This window comes from Staurois parvus, unplaced genomic scaffold (assembly GCF_062004578.1).
Source record: "Staurois parvus isolate SC_StPar_1 unplaced genomic scaffold, SC_StPar_1.0 ptg000548l, whole genome shotgun sequence".
NCBI classification, from domain to species: Eukaryota; Metazoa; Chordata; class Amphibia; order Anura; family Ranidae; genus Staurois; species Staurois parvus.
Genome location: NW_028318344.1, coordinates 10506656 through 10527500, shown reverse-complemented (window position 1 = coordinate 10527500; position 20845 = coordinate 10506656). Strand labels below are relative to the sequence as shown.

At 40.5% G+C, this 20845-nt stretch overlaps 1 protein-coding gene and 1 long non-coding RNA gene across 4 annotated transcripts in view; one reads left to right on the top strand and one right to left on the bottom strand.

Moving 5' to 3' along the window:
- LOC149451172 (uncharacterized) overlaps positions 1–17151 on the top strand; it is an 82411-nt gene extending 65260 nt beyond the window's left edge. For both annotated transcript variants that reach the window (XR_016315146.1, XR_016315145.1), the window contains 2 exons: positions 13586–13670; positions 16990–17151. This is a non-coding gene — a long non-coding RNA (uncharacterized LOC149451172). The remainder of the gene's footprint in view (positions 1–13585; positions 13671–16989) is intronic.
- The window catches only part of PLEKHA4 (pleckstrin homology domain containing A4), a 130292-nt gene that overhangs the window by 22335 nt on the left and 87112 nt on the right, over positions 1–20845 (bottom strand). For both annotated transcript variants that reach the window (XM_089691004.1, XM_089691003.1), the window contains exons 8-16: positions 18514–19543; positions 17266–17346; positions 13554–13646; positions 11402–11470; positions 7976–8056; positions 3401–3550; positions 2063–2161; positions 1084–1192; positions 294–403 (exon numbers count right to left, since the gene is read on the bottom strand). In XM_089691004.1, the coding sequence (XP_089547130.1) occupies positions 294–403; positions 1084–1192; positions 2063–2161; positions 3401–3550; positions 7976–8056; positions 11402–11470; positions 13554–13646; positions 17266–17346; positions 18514–19543 (1822 nt within the window). The remainder of the gene's footprint in view (positions 1–293; positions 404–1083; positions 1193–2062; positions 2162–3400; positions 3551–7975; positions 8057–11401; positions 11471–13553; positions 13647–17265; positions 17347–18513; positions 19544–20845) is intronic.

The window sequence follows — 20845 nt, the reverse complement described above, 5'->3', positions numbered from 1 at the left end:
CTACCAGAAATGTCAATTTATCATTGGTGCTTACAAAAATATCTCCATGAAGAGTAAAGCATTCCGGCAGTTTAAACACTGAAGCAAAACTAACCCTCGGGAAAAGAAGAGGCAGTATGCTTCACTTTTACCATGAAAGCCTCAATCCTGCATTTCTTTGTACCATCACCTTTTAGGTATTACGAGAACAGGACATGCCAACATGTAAAAGTAGAAGCCACATTAAGAATAGGTCATCTTGCACCCAGTTTATGGTTTACTGGAACACTGACAAAAAAAACACACCAACTTACACTGGGATTGTCTCTTGGACTCTGAGGATTCATTCCGGAATGATGGTGTAGGAAGCTTCTCTGATAGGTGGGCTGTGTATCACTGACTGGACTGTGCGGCACCATCACAGCTGCATTGGCAATGAAATAAATGAATGATTAAATATAAAATGTTAAATATTTCATATTTAGTATTTTCAGCCAGCAGGTGGAGTGCTGGGCTCCTTTTTACATGTTTACCAATGGAATGTAATTTCAACACGCAGCTAAATGAGTCAGATTAAATAAATAAATGCATTAAACTTAGAACTATTTATGATATCTCATAATTATGCCTGTTGTAGTGCAAAAAGTAATAAACAGAAAGGAATATACTAAAAAAATTTGAATTTTGAATAGGCAGGACATAATACAATGGTGACAGGGAGGGAGCCCCAGCTGATTGACAGCCTCAACGCTGTTACTGTGTGGTGGGAGCGGTGTCCCTTCCCTCCAATCAGCTGTCAGAGCTCTGCAGAGTGTAACTTTACCTCTTTGCCCCTTTTTTCTGAACTCTCTGACAAGCTTTACAATTCTGCACTTTGAATGGATGTAGAGAAGAAATAGCTGAATATAGGTACAACTTATATAGGAGGACTTGTTTCATCTTTGTGTATCACCTGAGGCCAGTTACTTCACTGGGTATATGTGTTTACAACCACTTTAATACACAAACAAAGCTGTCGAATGACCAGCAAGGAGAACTATGGAAGTCATAAAATAACAGTTTGTTTTTTGTGGAGACATCAACAAATTGAACAATGTTTTTTACCTGGGCGTCTTGTAGAATCAGGAATGACATGGAAGTTGGGTTTATTAAATCGAAGCCCTGAAATGGTGTCGTTGATCATCCAAAGATCCCTCTGAGCTGCTGCCTGGTCCTATAGTACAATACAAAATGAATAAAAAACCACCCCCAAAAAAAACAAACATTTGATTTGAAAGCTTTTTATACACTACCAAGGACCTTATGAATCATGTAAGATCAAAATATATTTTTTTCCTGCTTCTCTACACCCCTGTCTTTTTAGTGCTATTAGGGTACATCTGTAAGGGATATAATACGAGAGCAACAACAAGTGTATGTTCCATATGGTCACACACTTAAAACCTCTTTGGCGTGCATACAAAATTATGTGTCAAAAAGAATTTCAGACTCAACATATGTGAAATAAAGAGCTGTTTAAACCACTAAATAAGAGTGGAGCCCTCAGCTAGCAACTACAGTATCACTACAGTAAACCACTGTGCCCAGGGCAGCTGCCCCTTCCACCCACCCCTTGTCCCAGCCCTGTTTACCAAGCTATTTAATTCTATGCAAAATTGTAAGCCACTAGCTTATTAAGGTGGATGAAAAGATCCAATGTGGATGCATGAATTACATTGTAAACTATCCTATTAGCATTTACAGTGTTATCTGAGCAGGGCCTGGGTTCTGTTAGAATTCGCATATCATTCACAGTGAATGGGTGTTACTGAACTGGCCAATTTAGCATGCAATTGTAGCGTAGACGGCTAAAGTTCTGGCAGCCAGCACACCGAAAGGGAGACTAGATGAAGCTGGATGTCACCCAACCTAGATATCAGGCTATGCCCATAGGAGGATTCATGCATTTACAAAATGACTATGTGGCACACAAAAACAGAGCTGCTGCACTGTCACCAAGAGGGCATTTACCATGCATTATAAAAAGGAAAAGTGATAAAGCTGGAGTTTGATAGTTACTATGTAAAAGGTATAAAATTAATACCTGTGGATGTCCAATCTGACTGACACGTTCCAAAGTTTCTCTGACTGTATGCAGCTCGTTTTCCAATGCTCTGTATTCATCCCATGCTCTATCTCGTTCCTAAATAACACATAAGTCAAATAATTAAGCAAAGGATTAAAGAACAGACAATCACCATTAAGGCCCACATCCAAAAAGGTCAATGGTGGGCACATCAAACCCAGATGAAACAGAGGGCAGAGCTGAGAGGACTAAACCTTCAAGGGGATCATATTTGGCCTACTGAAGGCAACACCTATTTCATTCCAGATTCCAAAAAGATTTCAGCACTTAAGAACTTATAGTAACATTGCAACATAAAAGATTTATTCCCAGAGACCAGGGTTAAAACATTTCCAGAAGTGTTTAGCTTCAAAGTTGAATAAGAAAGTGGATTAACTGGAGAAGAAGCACGAGTGCTGCAAAGGCAGTGTGCGAGGGTCACACGCAGTCCTTAAAACCCAAGTTTACAATGCCATCTCTAGGCTTGAAAATATGTTGCTTGTACAGAAATTTTAAGGAAATAATTAGATTTTACTGATCTCCAAGTCACAGTACGTAAGGTTTATTCAATTAACATTTATAGAACATGCACTTTACAAAGAACTAATGACATCACTACAGAGGATAGCAGACTTCAAGAAACATCAATCTAGCCAATAGTAAATTGGCTCCTTTCAACCATATTTTAGCTGATATCATAGAATTAGAATACCTTAGAAATCCCTCCAAAGTGAAGGAATCCCAAGGGGTCACTAGAACTAGTATCCCCATTGGAAGATTTCCTCTCCATTACCTTTCTGGGGACAACCCAAAATTTGGGATTTTCGTTTAATCACATTCAATGATAATGGAAAATAGGACAAATAGAGAGGGTGAATCTCCCTAATGGGGACACAAACCGTAATAAAAACATGACTGGTGTTCTAATCCCCCTCCACTCCATCTAAAACTAAAAGGGTTTTGCCTTTAGTTGTACTCTAATCATAGAGCATTTTACTGTATGTTAGAGAGGTGAACCAGAACCTTGTACTGAAGTTTGTTGGCCAATTAAAGTTTTGCTTGTGAAGACATCAGTGTGTGGCTTTTCGTCTGAATTATACCAAGCTATGTGTAGAGGTGAGACAGATTTCAAGCCAGCTCCCAATTCCAGTATATTGGGGGGTGTTTGGAGGGTACGAGCTGCACACTTTTCTTTGACCTTACAAACCATACAGCCAGCGCCTTTCTTTAGGACCATATGCAGATACAGGCAATGGGACATACTTGGGTCTTAAGAGAAAGTGATCTATGGTGTTCTGTGGAAACTTCTAAACATACCAGGGAGAGGTCGCACAGCTTGGCTCGCACATACACCAGGTCATCCTGCAGCATCCTCTGCTGGTACCAGATGTTCTCAATCACCTGTTCCTGACCTTGGAACTCTTCCAGGTGATGATGAGTTAACTGAAGAGCATCCTCCAGTTTCTCCTAAAAGAATACAAAAACATACCACTTTTTAATGATCATAATCATCATGTAGAAAGACAGATATCTTGAATTTTGGTAAAGAACAAAGTGTTCATATGGAGCCCAGACATTCAAAATGTGTAGCAAAATGTATATATCTCTACCCACTCCAGCATTTACAGTACAGTGCTCAACAGAACAGAATACACCATAAACAAATTACTAGAATGGGTAAAGGTCTTTAACCAATTCAATACCGGGCAATTTTACACCTTCCTGCCCAGGCCAGTTTTCAGTGCTCTCACATTTTGAATGACAATTGCGCGGTCATACAACATTGTACCCAAACTAAAATTTTATAATTTTCTTCACACAACTAGAGCTTTCTTTTGGTGGTATTTAATCACTGCTGGGGTTTTTATTTTTTGCTAAATTAACAAAAAAAGACCATAAATTTTGAACAAAAACCCATGTTTTTCTTTGTTTCTGTTATAAAAGTTTGCAAATAAATAATTATTCTTCATAAATTTAGGCCAAGATGTATTCTGCTACATGTCTTTGGTGAAAATAACCCAAATTAGGATGTATTTTTTAGTTTGTAGGAAAGTTATAGAGTTCACAAACTATGGTATAGATCTGAATATTGATCAATCCTGAAGTACTGACAGCCAATCTAATGTCTTGAGGTCCAAGAATGTCAGAACAGTACAGACATCCCCAAATGACCCCTTTTTGCAAAGTAGACAGTCCGACGTACTTCATAAGAGGCATGGCGAGTTTTTTGAAGTTGTATTTTTTTTTGTCATAATTTTTCGGAAAAAGTGAAACTAATTTTTTTAATTTTTTTTTTACATATTGTCACCAGTGCAGTACAGCGTCATCATATAACTGGCATGGCGGTGATCAGGGACACTGACTGGTGACAGTATGAAAAAAAAATATTTTTTTTATTATTTTTTTTCTTTTTTTTTTTAAGATTTTGTTTTCATATTTCACTATGACCAAAGTAGTGCAATGTTACCATAGTAACATTGTACTACTTTGGGGAAGTGATCAGTATTTTTTTTTTTTTTTTTGTGCTTAGCTGTGATTTGGCCACAGCTAATCACATGACATGTGCATGTGATTAGCTGTGACCATTCACAGCTAGACACTAGTATACAATGAATGGCATGAATGAAGCCATCCATTGTACACAACTGTCATGTGACCTGCTGTGATTGGTCACAGCAGGTCACATGGTACTGGCAACAGGGGCAGATACTCAGATCGGTCATCGGCCGTGTCCGAGGTACACGGCTGGTGACAGATTGCGTCGCTGCGACGCTCTGCAGGAGCGCAATCTGCGCATGTGCGGGAGGACACTAGATTGTAAGCTCGAAAGAGCAGGGCCCTCGATCCCCTCATGTTTTGCATTGTATTGGTATTGTTCTGTCACATGTTCTGTCTCCCTTTGTAATGTACAGCGCTGAGCGAACTATTGGCGCTTTATAAATACTGTATAATAATAATAATAATAATAATATGGCGTCCACCCGGAACGCTGACGACATTTGCCGGTCGCCAGCAAATGGTTAATTGTCAATTTTTTACATGTAATGTTTCATATAAATTGATCGTCTAAACGGGATTACACATGAATTCCTGATGTGTAACCAATTAAATCAAAGTGAATTGGTGAATAAAGATGACGTCATCAGTCTACTGCAGGCCAAAAGAAGCATTTACTTAGGGTCAGTTCACACCATAAAAATGTCCTCCAGATCTGTTCTGAAAGCGTTTTTGGTGCGTTTCCCAATGCATTCCAGATGCTTTTGCTCCTCTTTTTGATCATTTGAAAGGCATGATCTTTATTTTCATCAAGACAATGCTTTCAGGTCACTTTTCCTTTCAGATCACTTCTGGTTTGTCCCTTGGAAGTGTTGTCTGCTGCCGTGTAGAGAAGATGTCTGTACTGGCAGGCTTACTCACGTTTATGGCAATTGCACTGCTGATTCTGCATGCCTGCAAAAAAAGGGGTTATTGGGTACATCCCCTGTTGATGGAGAGTGAAAGCAAGGGACAATTTAGGACACTGTATGTAGACCTTGTTCAACATCCGGATAAGTTTTTTTTTTTTTTAAACTTTACACAGATGTCAATTGAAAGGATGATCATAAACCATCAAAATAGGACCATCCGTATCCATATACAGCCTTCTATACTCCATCTTTTCCAGACATGCTTGTGACCAGAAGAGGATCATGAGAGTAGTTAAAATTCATTTTTCTTAACCCTTTTCTTATTTTTTTTTTCTTTGATGTGTTCAAGTACAGTTCTGTGCAGGAAAAAAAAGCAGCATGTTGCACTTTTATCCTGGAACTGAAATGCACTGGAACTGACTGCACTGGTGTGAACTATGCCATTGGAACCCATGTAACATACTTTTCATGCGTTTTTGATGCAAAAAAAAAAAAAAAAAAAAACACAAAAAACTGACAGTCTGGGTTCACACTGATGTGGTGCGGAATTCGCACCCGTTTCTATGCGAATTTCACACCGCATCAAAATCGTACCTTGTTCATGCGAACTGCTGTGGGTGTGAATGTTAACAACACCCCAAAATCGGTTCGCAAAACGCAGTGCAATGTGCAGAATCGGATCGCATAGGTGTGAATGCCCATGCGATCCAATTCTAGTGCGGACAAAAAAAAAAAGGGTCCTGCACCTTTTTTGGTGCAATTGCGGTGCGATTTGAGCCACACAAAATGTATGGCTCAAATTGCAACGCACAGAATTCGCATGTGATTTGCACAGGACTGCGGTACGGTTCCTGTGCGAATCACATGCTATGTTCCACACCGCAGAAGTGTGAACCCAGGCTTAGTCTTCTTTCCAGTGACTAGAAGTGCAACTTTCTAATAACTTAGAAGGGGAATGGTCACTGCCACTGCAGGGTTGGATAGGTGTCCGATATTTGTGATATCTAGAAGTGGCTATTGATCTAACATGAGTACTGTTTGACTTGACTTACTTATGTGGGATCATATAATCTATTTACAAGTACAATCTCATCACCTACTAGACTGAAGACCACTGCATCAAAATGGCCACCTGTTCAAAGGCTCTACATCTCACAATTAGAAACTGGTCCCATTAAAACAGCCCTGATGAAGGGGGATCCATAAACACATTAACTACTTCCTATCTACTGGCTGTGATTTTGATATGAAGAATAAAATTATATTTTAATTGATCATCTGGCAATTGGTTCATTCCAATAAAAGAAAAAAACACAAAAACAAACAAAAACCCTACAAAACTCACAGAAACACCTGTAGTCATTTTAAACATTCATTTAAAGACCGCCCATAGCTGATGTACTGCTACTGGGTGGCCTTGGTGTGCAAAATCACGCATATAATGTGACTTTGCATTTCTAGGTAGGGGGTGCGCACATACGTACTGCCCTGCCCGCATGGTCATTGGCTCTCAGAGATGTCAATCACCAGGTCCTGGCCAGTGATTCATGGCCGGGACTCGGTGATTGGCAGAGAAGCTGACAGGGAAGAGATCTGCGTGTAAGCTCAGATTTGTCTCCTGTCAGCGGGGACGTGCTGCTTTCTTTCTCTCTGCTTTGCACGTCCCCTAGTAAAACAGCACACAGTAATCTCAGCACAGAACACTGTTAACCCTTTGATCACACAAGATGTTAACCCCTTACTGTCAAGTGTCATTAGTACAGTGATCAGTGCTTTTTATCAGTGGCAGTTCGTCAGTTCCCACCCAGTGTCACGCAGTCCCGCAAGTCACCGAGTGCCTCCATTACCAGTATAAAAAAAAATAAAAAATTCCAGTACATACACCGCCATTTGTAGATGTTATAAAACTTTCACGTAAACCAAATTATACACTTATTGAGAATTTTTTTTTTACCAAAAAAACCATGAAGCAGAAAACACTTTGCCCTACATTTCTGAAGAAATGTATTAATTTTTTCATACTGGATACGTTCTATAAAGAAGTCAAAAATATTGTTTTTTTTTCCCAAATTGTCGGTCTTTTTGATTTATAGCACAAATATTGAATAAAAAGGTAAAGGGGATCAAATACCACCAAAAGAGATCTCTATTTTTTTGGGGGGGAAAAAAAATGACAAAATTTCATTTATGTACAGCGTTGCATAACCATGCAATTATCAGTTAAAGTAACAAAGTGCAGTATTGCAAAAAATAGCCTGGTCATGAAGAGGGGATAAATCTCCCAGAGGGCAAGCGAGTATACATTGTTGCCATTTTAGACACGTGTAGACAAGTCATACACTGACGTATATTTTCAGACAACCAGATGAATAAATCTCCTATTCCAAAGTAATTTATGTTAGGTGGCAGTGTTTAGATGATTATTTTTTATTTCTTTTTCCAATGAGAGACATCAAAGAAACAGACTTGGAGATTAGAGTTTTACCTTTTCAGCTTTAAAGTGAGCAGACTCATCTTCAATGCTGATAAGAAGTTTATCTTGGCCACACATCTTGGTCAGAAGAACCTGTAACAAAAAAGTGTAAAACATTATGATGTGAAAAAAATGTGCACAAGATTGTTCTTCCACATAATTAAAAAAGGGGAGTACCTAATAGGTATGAATGCAGCCTAGGGTATGAGTGGTGCCAGACGTCATCTCCATTGAGGCATAGCCAATTCCAATAATTCCCTGCACACTGATCTGTCTAAATTGGCTCTAGTATGTATACAGTGGATATAAAAAGTCTACACACCCCTGTTAAAATGTCAGGTTTCTGTGATGTAAAAATAAATTAGACAAAGATAAATTATGTCAGAACTTTTTCCACCATTAATGTGACCTACAAACTGTAACTTGATGGGGGGCAGTAAACATAAAAAACTAAAATAATGTAATTGCATAAGTGTGCACACCCTCTTATAATTGGGGATGTAGCCGTTTTCAAAATTAAGCAATCACATTCAGAATCATGTTAAATAGGAGTCAGTACACACCTGCATCATTTAAAGTGCCTCTGTTTAACCCCAAATACAGTTCAGCTGTTCTGGTAGGTCTTTCCTGACATTTTCTTAGTCGCATCCTACAGCAAGAGCCAAAGAGAGCTTCCAAAACATCAGAGGGATCTCATTGTTAAAAGGTATCATTCCAGAGAAGGGTACAACAGAATTTCCAAGGCATTAGATATACCATGGAACACAGTGAAGACAGTCATCATCAAGTGGAGAAAATATGGCGCAACAGTGACATTACCTGTAACTGTTAGTCTCTCTAAAATTGATGAAAAGAGGAGTTGAAAACTGGTCTGGGAGGCTATCAAGAGGCCTACAGCAACATTAAAGGAGCTGCAGGAATATCTGGCAAGTACTGGCTGTGTGGTACATGTGACAACAATCTCCCCTATCCTTCATATGTCTGGGATATGCAGTAGAGTGGCAAGATGGAAGCCTTTACTTACGAAGAAAAACATCCAAGCCTGGCGAAATTTTGCAAAAAACACATCTGAAGTCTCACAAAAGCATGAGGGAAAATGTGTTATGGTCTGATGAAACCAAGGTTGAAGTTTTTGGCCATAATTCCAAAATATGTTTGGGGCAAAAACAACACATCACCAATAGAACACCATACCCACAGTGAAGCATGGTGGTGGCAGCATCATGTTTTGGGGCATTCTTTCTTCAGCTGGAATTGGGGCCTTAGTCAAGGTAGAGGGAATTCTGAACAGTTCCAAATACCAGTCAGTCAATATTGGCACAAAACCTTCAGGCTTCTGCTAGAAAGCTGAACATGAAGAGGAACTTCATCTTTCAGCATGACAACGACCCAAAGCATACATTCAAATCAACAAAGGAATGGCTTCACCAGAAGAAGATTAAAGTTTTGGAATGGCCCAGGAAGAGCCCAGACCTGAATCCGATCAAAAATCTGTGCGGTGATCTGAAGAGGGCTGCGCACAGGAGATGCCCTTGCAATCTGACAGATTTGGAGTGTTTTTTGCAAGGAAGAGTGGGCAAATACTGCCACGTCAAGATGTGCCATGCTGATAGACCCATACCCAAAAAGACTGAGTACTGTAATAAAATGAAAAGGTGCTTCAACAAAGTATTAGTTTAAGGGTGTGCATACTTATGCAACCATATTATTTTATTTTTTTAATTTTACTCCCCCCCTCCCGCCCCTAAAAGATTTCAGTTTGTTGTTCAACTGAGTTGTACAGTTTATAGGTTACATTAAAAAGGAGGAAAAAGTTCTGAAATTATTTATCTTTGTCTCCATTTTTTATATCACAGAAACCTGACATTTTAACAGGGGTGTGTAGACTTTTTATATCCACTGTATGTATGCATGTGAGACAAGGACCATAGATTGTAAGCTCCTGCTGAGGGCAGGGACTGATGTTAATGTACAGTATGTAAAGCACTGCACAAATTGTTGGCAATTGTTGGCACCATGTAAAAAAAAAATATATTTTTTTTTTTTGGGGGATATTGCATCATTGTGATTTCTAAGCTCTACACTGACATAACTTTGATAAAGAGCCTTTACTTGTATTTTAAAACACATCTGAATAATCTAGAACTGTGGCTCTGCTTCACTGCACACACTACTCTCAGGAAAAACTAATACATAACGGGAACTCATTAAAAATATGTTCTTCTATTCCTTTAATTAAATCCTTTCAACTACTTCCTTTTTTGAGAACATGCATGAAAATAACATTTTGACTTTTAAAGTTATTTTTAAAGACAATCCTCATATATAAAACTTTGAGATTATTAATTTCTCGATCACCACACTTGCAGTCCTCTGATACATCCTCTAGCTCTTTAACTGAAAGTCTGTCAAGATCTGTCTGTACCGAGGTAGAGAGTCTGCAGGACCCTGGCATTGAACCCACAATCCACTTATCACAGATGCAATGCTTTGCAGGCTCATTTGGTAAAATGCATTACTTTTTTTTTTTGCAAAAGGTGGACTTGGCCTTTAATCACCATTTCTGGTACAAAGCCATACCCATTATTCTTGCTATAGGTGATTGACTGTCAGTATATGAAGCATGTTAGCGAGCCTTACTAGCCACGGTGTATCTGCATGCTCCAGTTCAAGCCCTTATGGTATTTTTAAGAAAACTAGCCTTAATAGAAATCTTAAAGCAGAAATCCGGAAAAAATGTTTTTTTTTGCCCGTGCAGTGGGGCTGTGCCGGCACTGCATGAGTTAAATTCTGGTTTTGTTCTAGGGGAGAGAACTCCAAAAGATATAATCGCGTGACCCGCCAGTCTTGTAAATGGACTGTTCCTGACATCTGCACACTCAATGCGCGCTCCACAGGCAGGAACAGTCCACCGCTGGACCGTGGTTTTCTGTAGGATCGGTAGGTCAGGCGAGTATGAGCTTAGTCCTCACCCCTAGAAAAGACAGCAGCTGATCCATGCAGTGGGGTCACAGCCCCACTGCATGGCAAAAAAAAAAAATTAACTGGAGTTCTGCTTTAAGTAGCAGACTCATCTTTGTAAGAAATTCAAGCCATCAGTCATGCTGATCCATGGGCTTCAGTAGAGAGAATTTCTCACCCAAAGAAGGTGCGTAGATCAGTGCTGACATCCCTCTAACCCAACTTGCTGTATTCCTGTAAGGGACTCGATGCCAGAGAGCCAGGCGAGCAGCATTTTCAAAAAGATCAGTAATGACTACATCAATATTTGTCTCAATATTGGATTCCCCAAAGATAACACTTAGAGAATCACTTCTAAATACAGGTGGGCATGTTCAATGGAAGCAGATGGGCTCAGGTCTGTGTGAGTGTCACTGTCCAAAGACAAAAAGTTCAGTTTATCACAAAAGAAACTCAAACAGTAAAGCACACACTTACATCAATGTTATTTTCAGGAACACGTCCTGGATAAGGACCTCTGTTCTGATACTGGGCTGGTCCTGAAGGCTAAGAAATGTAAACACAGATGATTTAAGTATATATAAGCAAGTATCCATGTAAGTATTGTGTAATACGTTTTAGAGGAAAGTCACTGCAGTTGGTCCTAAACATTCATCTCAGAAGTTAGTGGAAGACCAGGTAGCCCTATACCCACAGCAAACAAAATTGTAACCGTCAGACCGAGCAAATGTGCATATGCGCAGATATCGGACCATGGCAGTACAGGCATGCCATGCACAGGCACAGAGTCCTGTAGCTCCCATCCAGAAGGCACAGATGCAATCTGATTGAGCTAGGATTGATCTTTTCCTTGCCTAGCCTGATCAGAAGGAAACAGGGTGAATGAGACTGGCAGCATCACCATTGTGATTTTCAGTACTTTTCAAAAAATAAAAATAAAGGCTCACCTCCTGCATAGTTGGGGCAAAACATAAAAACCCAACTATGTAATCTAAGATTCACATACACTTTAAGTGTTTTCTCATGCTATGGTCACAAAGCTAGCTGCCTTAAATATTTGCACACATAACATTAAGCGTATTTAAAACCAAAATCAAAAGTGTCATTTACTTCAGCTGGTCACTTCATCGATGTTGTCGCTGCATCAGGTTTATATTTTAAAGAATAATGCCCTTTATCACCTGGTAATCCTGTAATGGACACGCGTCCTGTCCGTGGGTGTCTTAATTCCTCCACTGTATGAAGGCCAGGTATAGTATTACCAAGGTTAGATTGTAAATACATCTGCTATTGTTCATCTCCATTACATTTGGGAGCGAGGGGGGTGTGTGGGGGGGTATTGATGGCATTAATAGTTCAAAGAACAAAGATAACATGGTTATAATTTCCAGGTCATCTCACAGAATTGATAAAATAGAGGAATCCATGCCATTCTGTCTATATCAAAAGATTTTCTGTACTTTGTGAAAATGTTTTTAGCTTGAAAAATCGAAACAAATGCAGCCAGCACATCTAGGACTGGTAAACTGCAATATATAACATTAAAATTCTGGCCTGCATATACATCAATTCAGAATAGATTAGGAGAAGGCAGCAACATTAATATACTAAGCTACAACAAAAAGCACTAAGAATGGCACCTTTCTCACCCTACTTGCTGAACTGTACCAAATAATCTTTAGGTCTTATACACACACAGGGCATTTTTGTAGCCACTTTTGGGGGCATCAGGCATTTTTTTTTACCGCTTCCAAATGGTCCTCTATGTTATACTATGTGGCTATGCACACAGACATTTAGAAGCTTTTAGTAGTAGTAGCATTTATCCGCAGGAAAAAAAAAATCCAGGGCCAATGTGTCCAGGAGCAGCAACGTTTTGGCAGAAAGAATGCTTGATGCGGCTTGTGTGCATGAGGCCTAAAAGAATGCAGCCATCCCTGGTAACCCTCCCTTGATAACACCTCAACTGCAAGATTAACAATTATGAAGCTATACAGAAGATTCCATAAACCGTAGTAGTGATCAGAATGAGATTGTTGACATTTGTCAAAATAGCCAAACTCCCACTTAAAGTGGAGCTCCACGCAAAAGGGGATGTTCTGCTTTAAGTCTTTGTCCCCCGCTCCCCATTAAGAATTGGCACCTTTGGGGAGCAGACGGGGATCAGGTACCCAAATCTCCTAGAAATGGTACTCCTGATAGCAGCGTTTTTTGCAGAAAAAACATGCTTGTAAAAGTATCTAATGCCTTTACAAGCGGCAAACGCTTGGGCGTTAATTCATTTCATTGGCCAGAATAATTTATTCTGGCCATTGAAATTAACACTCCAGCGCTAAACGTGCCTAGCACTTAGCCGCATCAGGTGTTTTTTCTTCCAAAAACGCTGCTGCTCTTGAATGCACTAGTCCTGGGTTTATTTTTCCTGCTGGTAAATGCTACCGCTACTAAAAGTCTATGTGTGCATGGACACATAGGATAACAAAGGACCGTTTGGAAGCAGTAAAAAAAAAAAAAAAAAAAAACCACGCCTAACGCCCCTAAAAGTGGCTGCAAAAACACCCTGTGTGCATGAATCACGTATGTTACTATATCAAGCTCAGAATGTAATTCTTTTACATATATGACTCACCACAGCACTCAATGACATCCTCTTTCCTGCAGGCAAATGTGGACGGGTGGAAACTGGAGGCAGAGGAGGCAACTGGGAGTAATTTGCTGAAGCCTGCATGAAAAAAAGAGTTTTCAGGTACTTGAGAGGAAATACAATCAGGTGGCGCAAAATAAGTACATCTCGTGGTGCATATATTTAAAATTGAAACTAAAAAGGAAAAATCTAAGATCTAGATAGAGCAGTCAGGGGTTAGAACAACTGCTGGGTGCTTACTGCAGTCTGTGTCACTGGTAAGAAATGCTAAATTTTAGGTTGCCAGCAGAAGAATAGAGGGGGAATCTTCTGAGGACACTTGTTCCTTTGACAACTGTGGGAGTTGTTTTAACTACTCTGTATTCCATCCAACACGTATGAAACTGATATTAAAGGCAATGAAAAAAAAAACAAACATGTTATACTTACCTGCTCTGTGCAATGGTTTTGTACAGTGCAGCCCTGATCCTCCTCTCCTCTGGTCCCCCACCAGTGCTCCTGGCCCCTCCCTTCTGCCTGGTGGACCCAGAGCAAGCAGCTTGCTCCTGAGCCACTGCTCTGTGTGTCCATTTACACACACAGCTGCGGCTCGGCACCTCCCCCCTCTCTCTCATTTGCTGTGATTGACAGAAGCAGGAGCTAATGGCTCCCACTGCTGTCTCAGCGAATGAGGGAAAGTTCCCGGAGAGCCTAGGCTCTTGTTCACACTGCTGGAATGCGATGGGGCTCAGGTAAGTATTAGGAGAGACTAGGTGGGCTGCTGAACACAGGAGGTTTTTTTCAGTTTCATGCACAGAATGCATGAAGGTAAAAAAAACCTTGAGCCTTTAAAACCACTAAGTATATCTAAAGCCAAAACTAGATTTGATTAGCTGGACAAAGGGTTTAAATCTTTGTAAGGTTTTTGGAAGTGTTCTGCCCAGTCCAAAGCAGTTTATAATAAATATTACATTTTGTTAAAGTAACAAGTTTTAGGCATTCAAAGGGCTCCCTTCATCGGGGCTATAAAAAGACAACGTATAAGATGTGGCTTAGCAGCACTGGGGTCCTTAGTCTGAATCCCAACTAGGACAGTGTGTGCACAGTGTCCCTGTGCTTGCATGGGTTTCCTCCCACACTCCAAAAGACATGTTCGTTGGTTAGTTAGTTGGGTTCTTTCCAACTGGTCTCAGTATGTATATGAGATAGGACTCCTTAGACTGTACGCTCCTTGAGGATAGGGACTGGTGGAAATGTATTAGTATATGGAAAGTACTGTGTAAATTTCTGGCACGATTTATAATAGATTTTTTAATCTGTCCATCCATATCTATCTATCTATCTACACACACACACAAATACTTATTGTACTGAATAGATGGTAAAACATGATTAAACTAATAAAACAGAAATTCTTCTTAAAATATTCACATAAAAAGTTAATTGTTTTATAATCAAAAGAAAATCTAGTACAAAATTATGCCATGAACACCTATAATTATGTGGATATAGTTCGAACCATACTTGGCATGTTAGAGCAAGTACTGATGAAGAAGTAGCAGTAACAAGGTAATGAGGATTTTTTTTTTTTTTTTTAAAAGATTTCTTATTTATTTTGTTAGGACCCAACTGAATTTTCAGTTTCAATTCGCTAAATACGTACCAGGTTCTTTTAAACAAACATTCAGAGTCTTAAGACTCATTTACATTTCAGTAAAACCTGCGTTTCTAATGTCTCAATGGCTCGCTCACACTATCTGTGATGACCTGTGTTTTTCCATAGTGGATAAACTCAGGTCACCATTGAGGCTCAATAATAGAAAACAGTTTTCTATCTGCCCTGCTCACATCACAACACTGGTGTGATGTGCTGTGGGGAAACATGCAGTTGGTCGCATGTATTCTGCAATTTTATGCAGTGCACTGGATGACCCTGGCTGTCACTGCTCAACGGCACAATGCGATAAGAAAAAAAAAGAAAACACCAGGCTGAAACGCTCATTGCACAGCTGCCTGCCAAAGTCGGTATGGACACTAGCCCACACAGTAAAGCGCTGCATTGTAATGTGCACGCTAGTTTGCAACTAAGTCTCACAGCGCATTTCAAATGTATAGAATTATGATTTTTCAATAGTATCATTTAGTCTGTACGTTTAAGCTGGGTTTAGGCCAATCAGCATAGCTGCACCTGATTAGAAATGTGGCTAAACCTTTTTTAAAGCAAGCTTCTGAAGGCAGAAAAGAGAAATATGGGAAGCATAAAGTAGTTTGTACTTCCCAGATAACTTCTCCTGTGTTTAGAAAAGCTAAAATGCAGGAATGCCAGCGTGAATGAAGACTTAGGGCTCATTTAGACTTGGGGGCAGTAAACACATGAGGTGGAGCTGCATTTTCAACTGCTGCCACTTGAGCTGCAAAAATTATACCCCCTCCTCTGTCACGTTCGGCAGGCAGCACCACAGCCAAACGCGCCCTATTCAACTGAATGAGGATGTACAGCATGCAGCTGCAACACAGTGGCATTAACTGGGTTAAAACAGACGGTGAGGAGTCGTATAACCTACTCACCGCCTGTCATACCCCTCTGGAAAGCGATTCGAATGTTCAGAGGTGTGGCATTGTTGCTGCACGTCTAAACCTAGTGGTGCAATCGGTTTTCTTTTTAAAACCACTCTTAACATACAGGATTTATATAGCGCCAACCGTTTGCACATCACTTTACAATCTAAAAAGGGAGACAGTACAGTTACAAAATGAAAAAATACAAGAGGGTTAAGCGGGCCCTGCTCATAAGAGCCTAAAATCTAATAGGGTGGGGCAAGTGATACAAAAGGTAATACCTGTGGGGGATGAGCTGATGGAAGAGTTAAAAGTTCAGTTCCTAGTTGAAGGCATGATAGGCTTTCCCCGAAGAGATGAGTTTTCAGGGATTGCCTAAAAGCAGCCAGAGCAGGAGATAGCTGGACAGATTAAGGTAGAGAGTTCCAGAGGATAGGAGAGCCTCTGCAGAAGGCCAGGAGATTAGCATGGGAGGAGGAGACAAGGGAACTAGACAGCAGGAGGCCTTGGGAGCAGTGCAGAACTACAACCTGAATAGAAAGGTCCGACCATTGTGAACATGCTACATAATGGGACTCTTGCCAACCTTTTGCAGTCTGCAGTTGCTGGCAAGGAATAGGATTGTCTATTCAGGCCGTAGCATGCAAAAATTCAAACACCTGCAAACAGTAGAGAAAAGGATCCTGTGTCAATATTCTGCCATTCAAAAATACAAGTGGACTGTTACGAATACTTTTATGTTGTGCTTAATTAAATATCAGTGTTAAACCACTAAATAATTAGGTAGATAATTCAATAATTAGGTAGATATTTCTCTATTTTAGAAAAACGTATCCACAGATGAAATAAGTATACGGTATAACATCTCCTCTTTGTTATCTAGCTCACAAACACAGGATACAAAGTTCGCCAAGAATGAAGGAACTGACCAGAGCACTGCTCATCTGGAACTCAGACACACGGCCTGGCCAGCACCCCAAGGAAACACAAGACTAGACATGGCGCTAGCCAATTGCAGAAGTAAAATAAAGCCTTGTGTTCTGTGGATGGCTATCAGCGTTTCAGTAATAATGCACTCAGGGAAATATTATTTTACACTGCTCAGATACACAAACCGCTCATTCACACAGTTCATGAGCTCATGATATAGTCTACTCACCATATTTGACAGGTGCCTCGGTGTGTAGCCAAGACTCCGGCCAGAAAAAGCTGCCGGAGGGTGCAATGACCGCTCAGAAAACTGTTGGCAGAAAGAAATGGAAAAATTAGAAAAACAGGAAGAGAGTTTTGTTCAGAATCTTAACATTACAGTACATTCTGTAGAACTACCACAGGAAACAAAAGATGTTCGTATGAGGTGATCTGTATATATAGATGTGCTTTACCCTTACGGAGAGCAATGGGTTTTGGAAGTATTGCTTATTAGCTTTGGCAAAACACATTGATGCAATGAGGTACTGCCAAAAACAAAATTCCAATTGACAACACCCATGTAAAACTGCTGATGGATGACAAAATTAACTATATTTGTGGAAATAAGCACAAAAGGTAAGCCCCCAAAAACCATTTTTTATGTCAAAGAACAACAGAAGTTATACTAGAAGTAAAATATATAAAAAAAACAGAGAAGCCTGTGCTCACCGAGGAGACACATCGGCGTTTGGGGTCTATTGATTTTCTGCAGGAGACCCAGTGGAGTTTTCTGCGAACAGCTGTGGGTGGGAAGCCTCATACAAAGCAATGAAAAGGGCGCTTGCCCCTGCAGCTGTTCACGTTATCGAACATGCAGCATATACCTGTGAATGACTGGCCCTGAACGCAGACCTTTTGAGTCCAGGGGCCAAACATCCACAGGTTATGCTGCAAACCCCACTGAGTCTCCTGCAGAAAACTGCAGTCTTCCCCAAAAGGAAAGTGTGAATGAGGCCTTGCTGTATGTGAACACTACACAGGCTACTCGGTTAGAATAAATTCTGGAAACTTTGAGTGTGCAAAATGCAGATTTTCAGTGAGAACTTCAGACAAATGCATATGTGCTATGTCAAAAGTTACCGGTCTTAAGAGTTTGATTTTTAGATGGACTACTCAAAATGCAAGAAACAAAAAAAAAAAAAAAGTCATTCTAACTCTGCAATTACATCAAACATACCAGTGAAAAACACTTTGCAGTGTCATAGGTAGACACAATTAAACAAAGCAGCTTTGAGCATGAGAGGGAAGCAGCATCCAGCAGAGTCATGCAACAAAAGGACATTCATCTGCCCTGTTAGAAGGTAAAGGTAAACAGTCTGGGCTATAAGACTACAGCCAAGATTCCTGGACAGCATTACCAGTTTAATAGCCCAGAGATACGCTCAAAAGTACATTATAATGCAAAGCAAATTGCAAAGCTGCAGCTCAACTATACCCTTGGTCCTTGGCTCCGATGTCTTCTCATTGATGGGGTTAAAGATAGTTCAGGAGAATATTCTTCCACAATTACTCGTTCTGATGGAGTGTTTGGTCTTATTTGTATTCTGCTGTTAGGATAGCCATGGGTTCTTGAAGGTAAACTCATTCCTCCGCCATCTACCATCCTTTCATCTTCTGCTCCCAAAGGCTGAGATCTCCTGGTATATCGATTTAGTCCCTTTGCCAAAGTTGAAGCTGCAAAAGTTTCATCAGAAGGCAAGACATCATACCTGTCTGATGGAGTTTGAGGTCTGGATGCAGATTTAACAATGTGACTTCTGGTCCTGGAGCTGGTCACATAGTACTCCCCAGTTCTTTCGTCATTATGTCTGACAAGTGCAGAATTGGGAACCCTGTCTTCTGAAGGAAGGATGTCCACACGTCCAATGGGTGTGTTGGATCTAACAGTGATCCTACCCAAGGAAGGAGATCCAGTCACAGCCACAAATACATCCTCATTGGATGCAGCTCTGTGCTTGGGAGACTGGATTTTGGGGCTGAGACTTGGGGTCAAGGGGGTCTCTTTTCTGGTAGGACTACTTAATTTTGGGGCAGCATTTGGGTGGGAATTGTCCAGGTAGTGGACAGGACTTGCATACTTCAAGTTAGGAGGTGGACTTCTCTTTACAATACGGTGTCTTGTAACCTCTGATGAAACAGGTGGAAGAGATTGTGATCTTGAGGCCTTGAGAAATCTTTGAGCCATGTACTCAATTTTTTCTGCCGAAGGACATGCTGTGATTGATGGAGAGGAAGGATTTATGGCCATACTCCTTACATCCCGAGTTTCCACACTCTCATTCTGTTGTATGAACTTTTCATCTCTTGAATTCCAATTTCTATCCACAACTTCAGAGTTGTATATATGAGTAGGCAGCATGGCAGGAGAGGAAGGGGCAGAGCACGAGACAACAGAGGAATATTCGTCATGTGGACATTCAAATCCATTAGGATGAGATCTAGGAGGACTCCTAGCTTGATAAAGTCTGCAGAAATACACAATGAAAACCATGTAAACTCACACCTTCATAACAGAGAATTTAGGCAATGCTAGACACACAAATTGATATTCACCAAAGTTAAAATATATCTAAAGCCATTTTTTTTTAGTTTTGATAGAGTAATAATATATTAAAACCTCCAAACTTTTAATTCTGCCTGTATCTGTTGGGACAACTCACTCTCTCCATTTGTCCAGATGACCAGTGTTTGTGAGGGAAAATCAAAGTTTTTGAGTCGTCACCAGAATTGAAAATCATACAATAGGGACATTTTTTCCAGAGAAAACTGGATATTTCCCTCATATTGTAGAGATCTTAACTGAAACCTGACAGGTGTTTTAAAAACTTTCCCTACTCTATCCAAAAAATTAGGAAAAATTGATTTTGCTTCAGGTTTAACATTTAATATGTCTTTTCATAGCAGACACTGGGGCAGATGTGACTAGAAAAAGTTCACTTTGTTAAATTAAATAAAAGCATCTTTTTGGCAGGTAAAAAGTGTGCATTTTTTTTTTCTTGGGAGCCTGTAAAGCATTGCACCCACAATTATCAGATCGTGGGAGCAATGGCAGGCTCGCGCAGACTGCCAGTACACTGTCTGTACCTCCAATATGGGCAAGCAGTTAATGGACTAAGAGCGCTAGCGCCTTTTGCAGTTCATAACTACCAGCAAAGGCTGACAGTACTTGTAGGCATTAATTCACAGGAAACTCTGAATGAATAACGCAGATGTGTAGCCCGAGCCCAGAGCAGCTGCATTCATTTCAAATTGTGACAGCAGGTGTGGGGAACAGAACCCCACCCACTGTCACAGGGAGGGGGGAGAGGCTGCAGCTGCTGGAACATGTTACATGTTCCGCCCAAAAAACAGGTGGAATATGTAACATATTCCAAAAGATGAACTCATCCTTTAAAGCATCCTTTGTTTTACATGCCTTAGTTTTTTGCCCTTTGGCCAAAGGTTGAGTTACGGGGGCCAGAGATCACTGCTATGGGGAAAGGGGGGGCAGAGGACATTAGGGGGTGGGGAGTGATCTTGCAGAGGATACTGCTACACCTCCATACCACCCTTCATATCCCCCCACAAAGTAGTATCCTCTGCCCCCCTTTCCCCCAAAGAAGTGACCTCTAGCGCCCCCCCCCCCTTCCCTCTCATGGACAGGTATTTTTAAGATCAGAATTCCCAGTAAGTGGCTGGGGGTTGGGAGTTCCCTGCCCCCCCCCACCCTGGTGCCCTATGGCACCTGCCTAAGTAGCCTTATGCTGGCACTCAGAATATGACTGCTT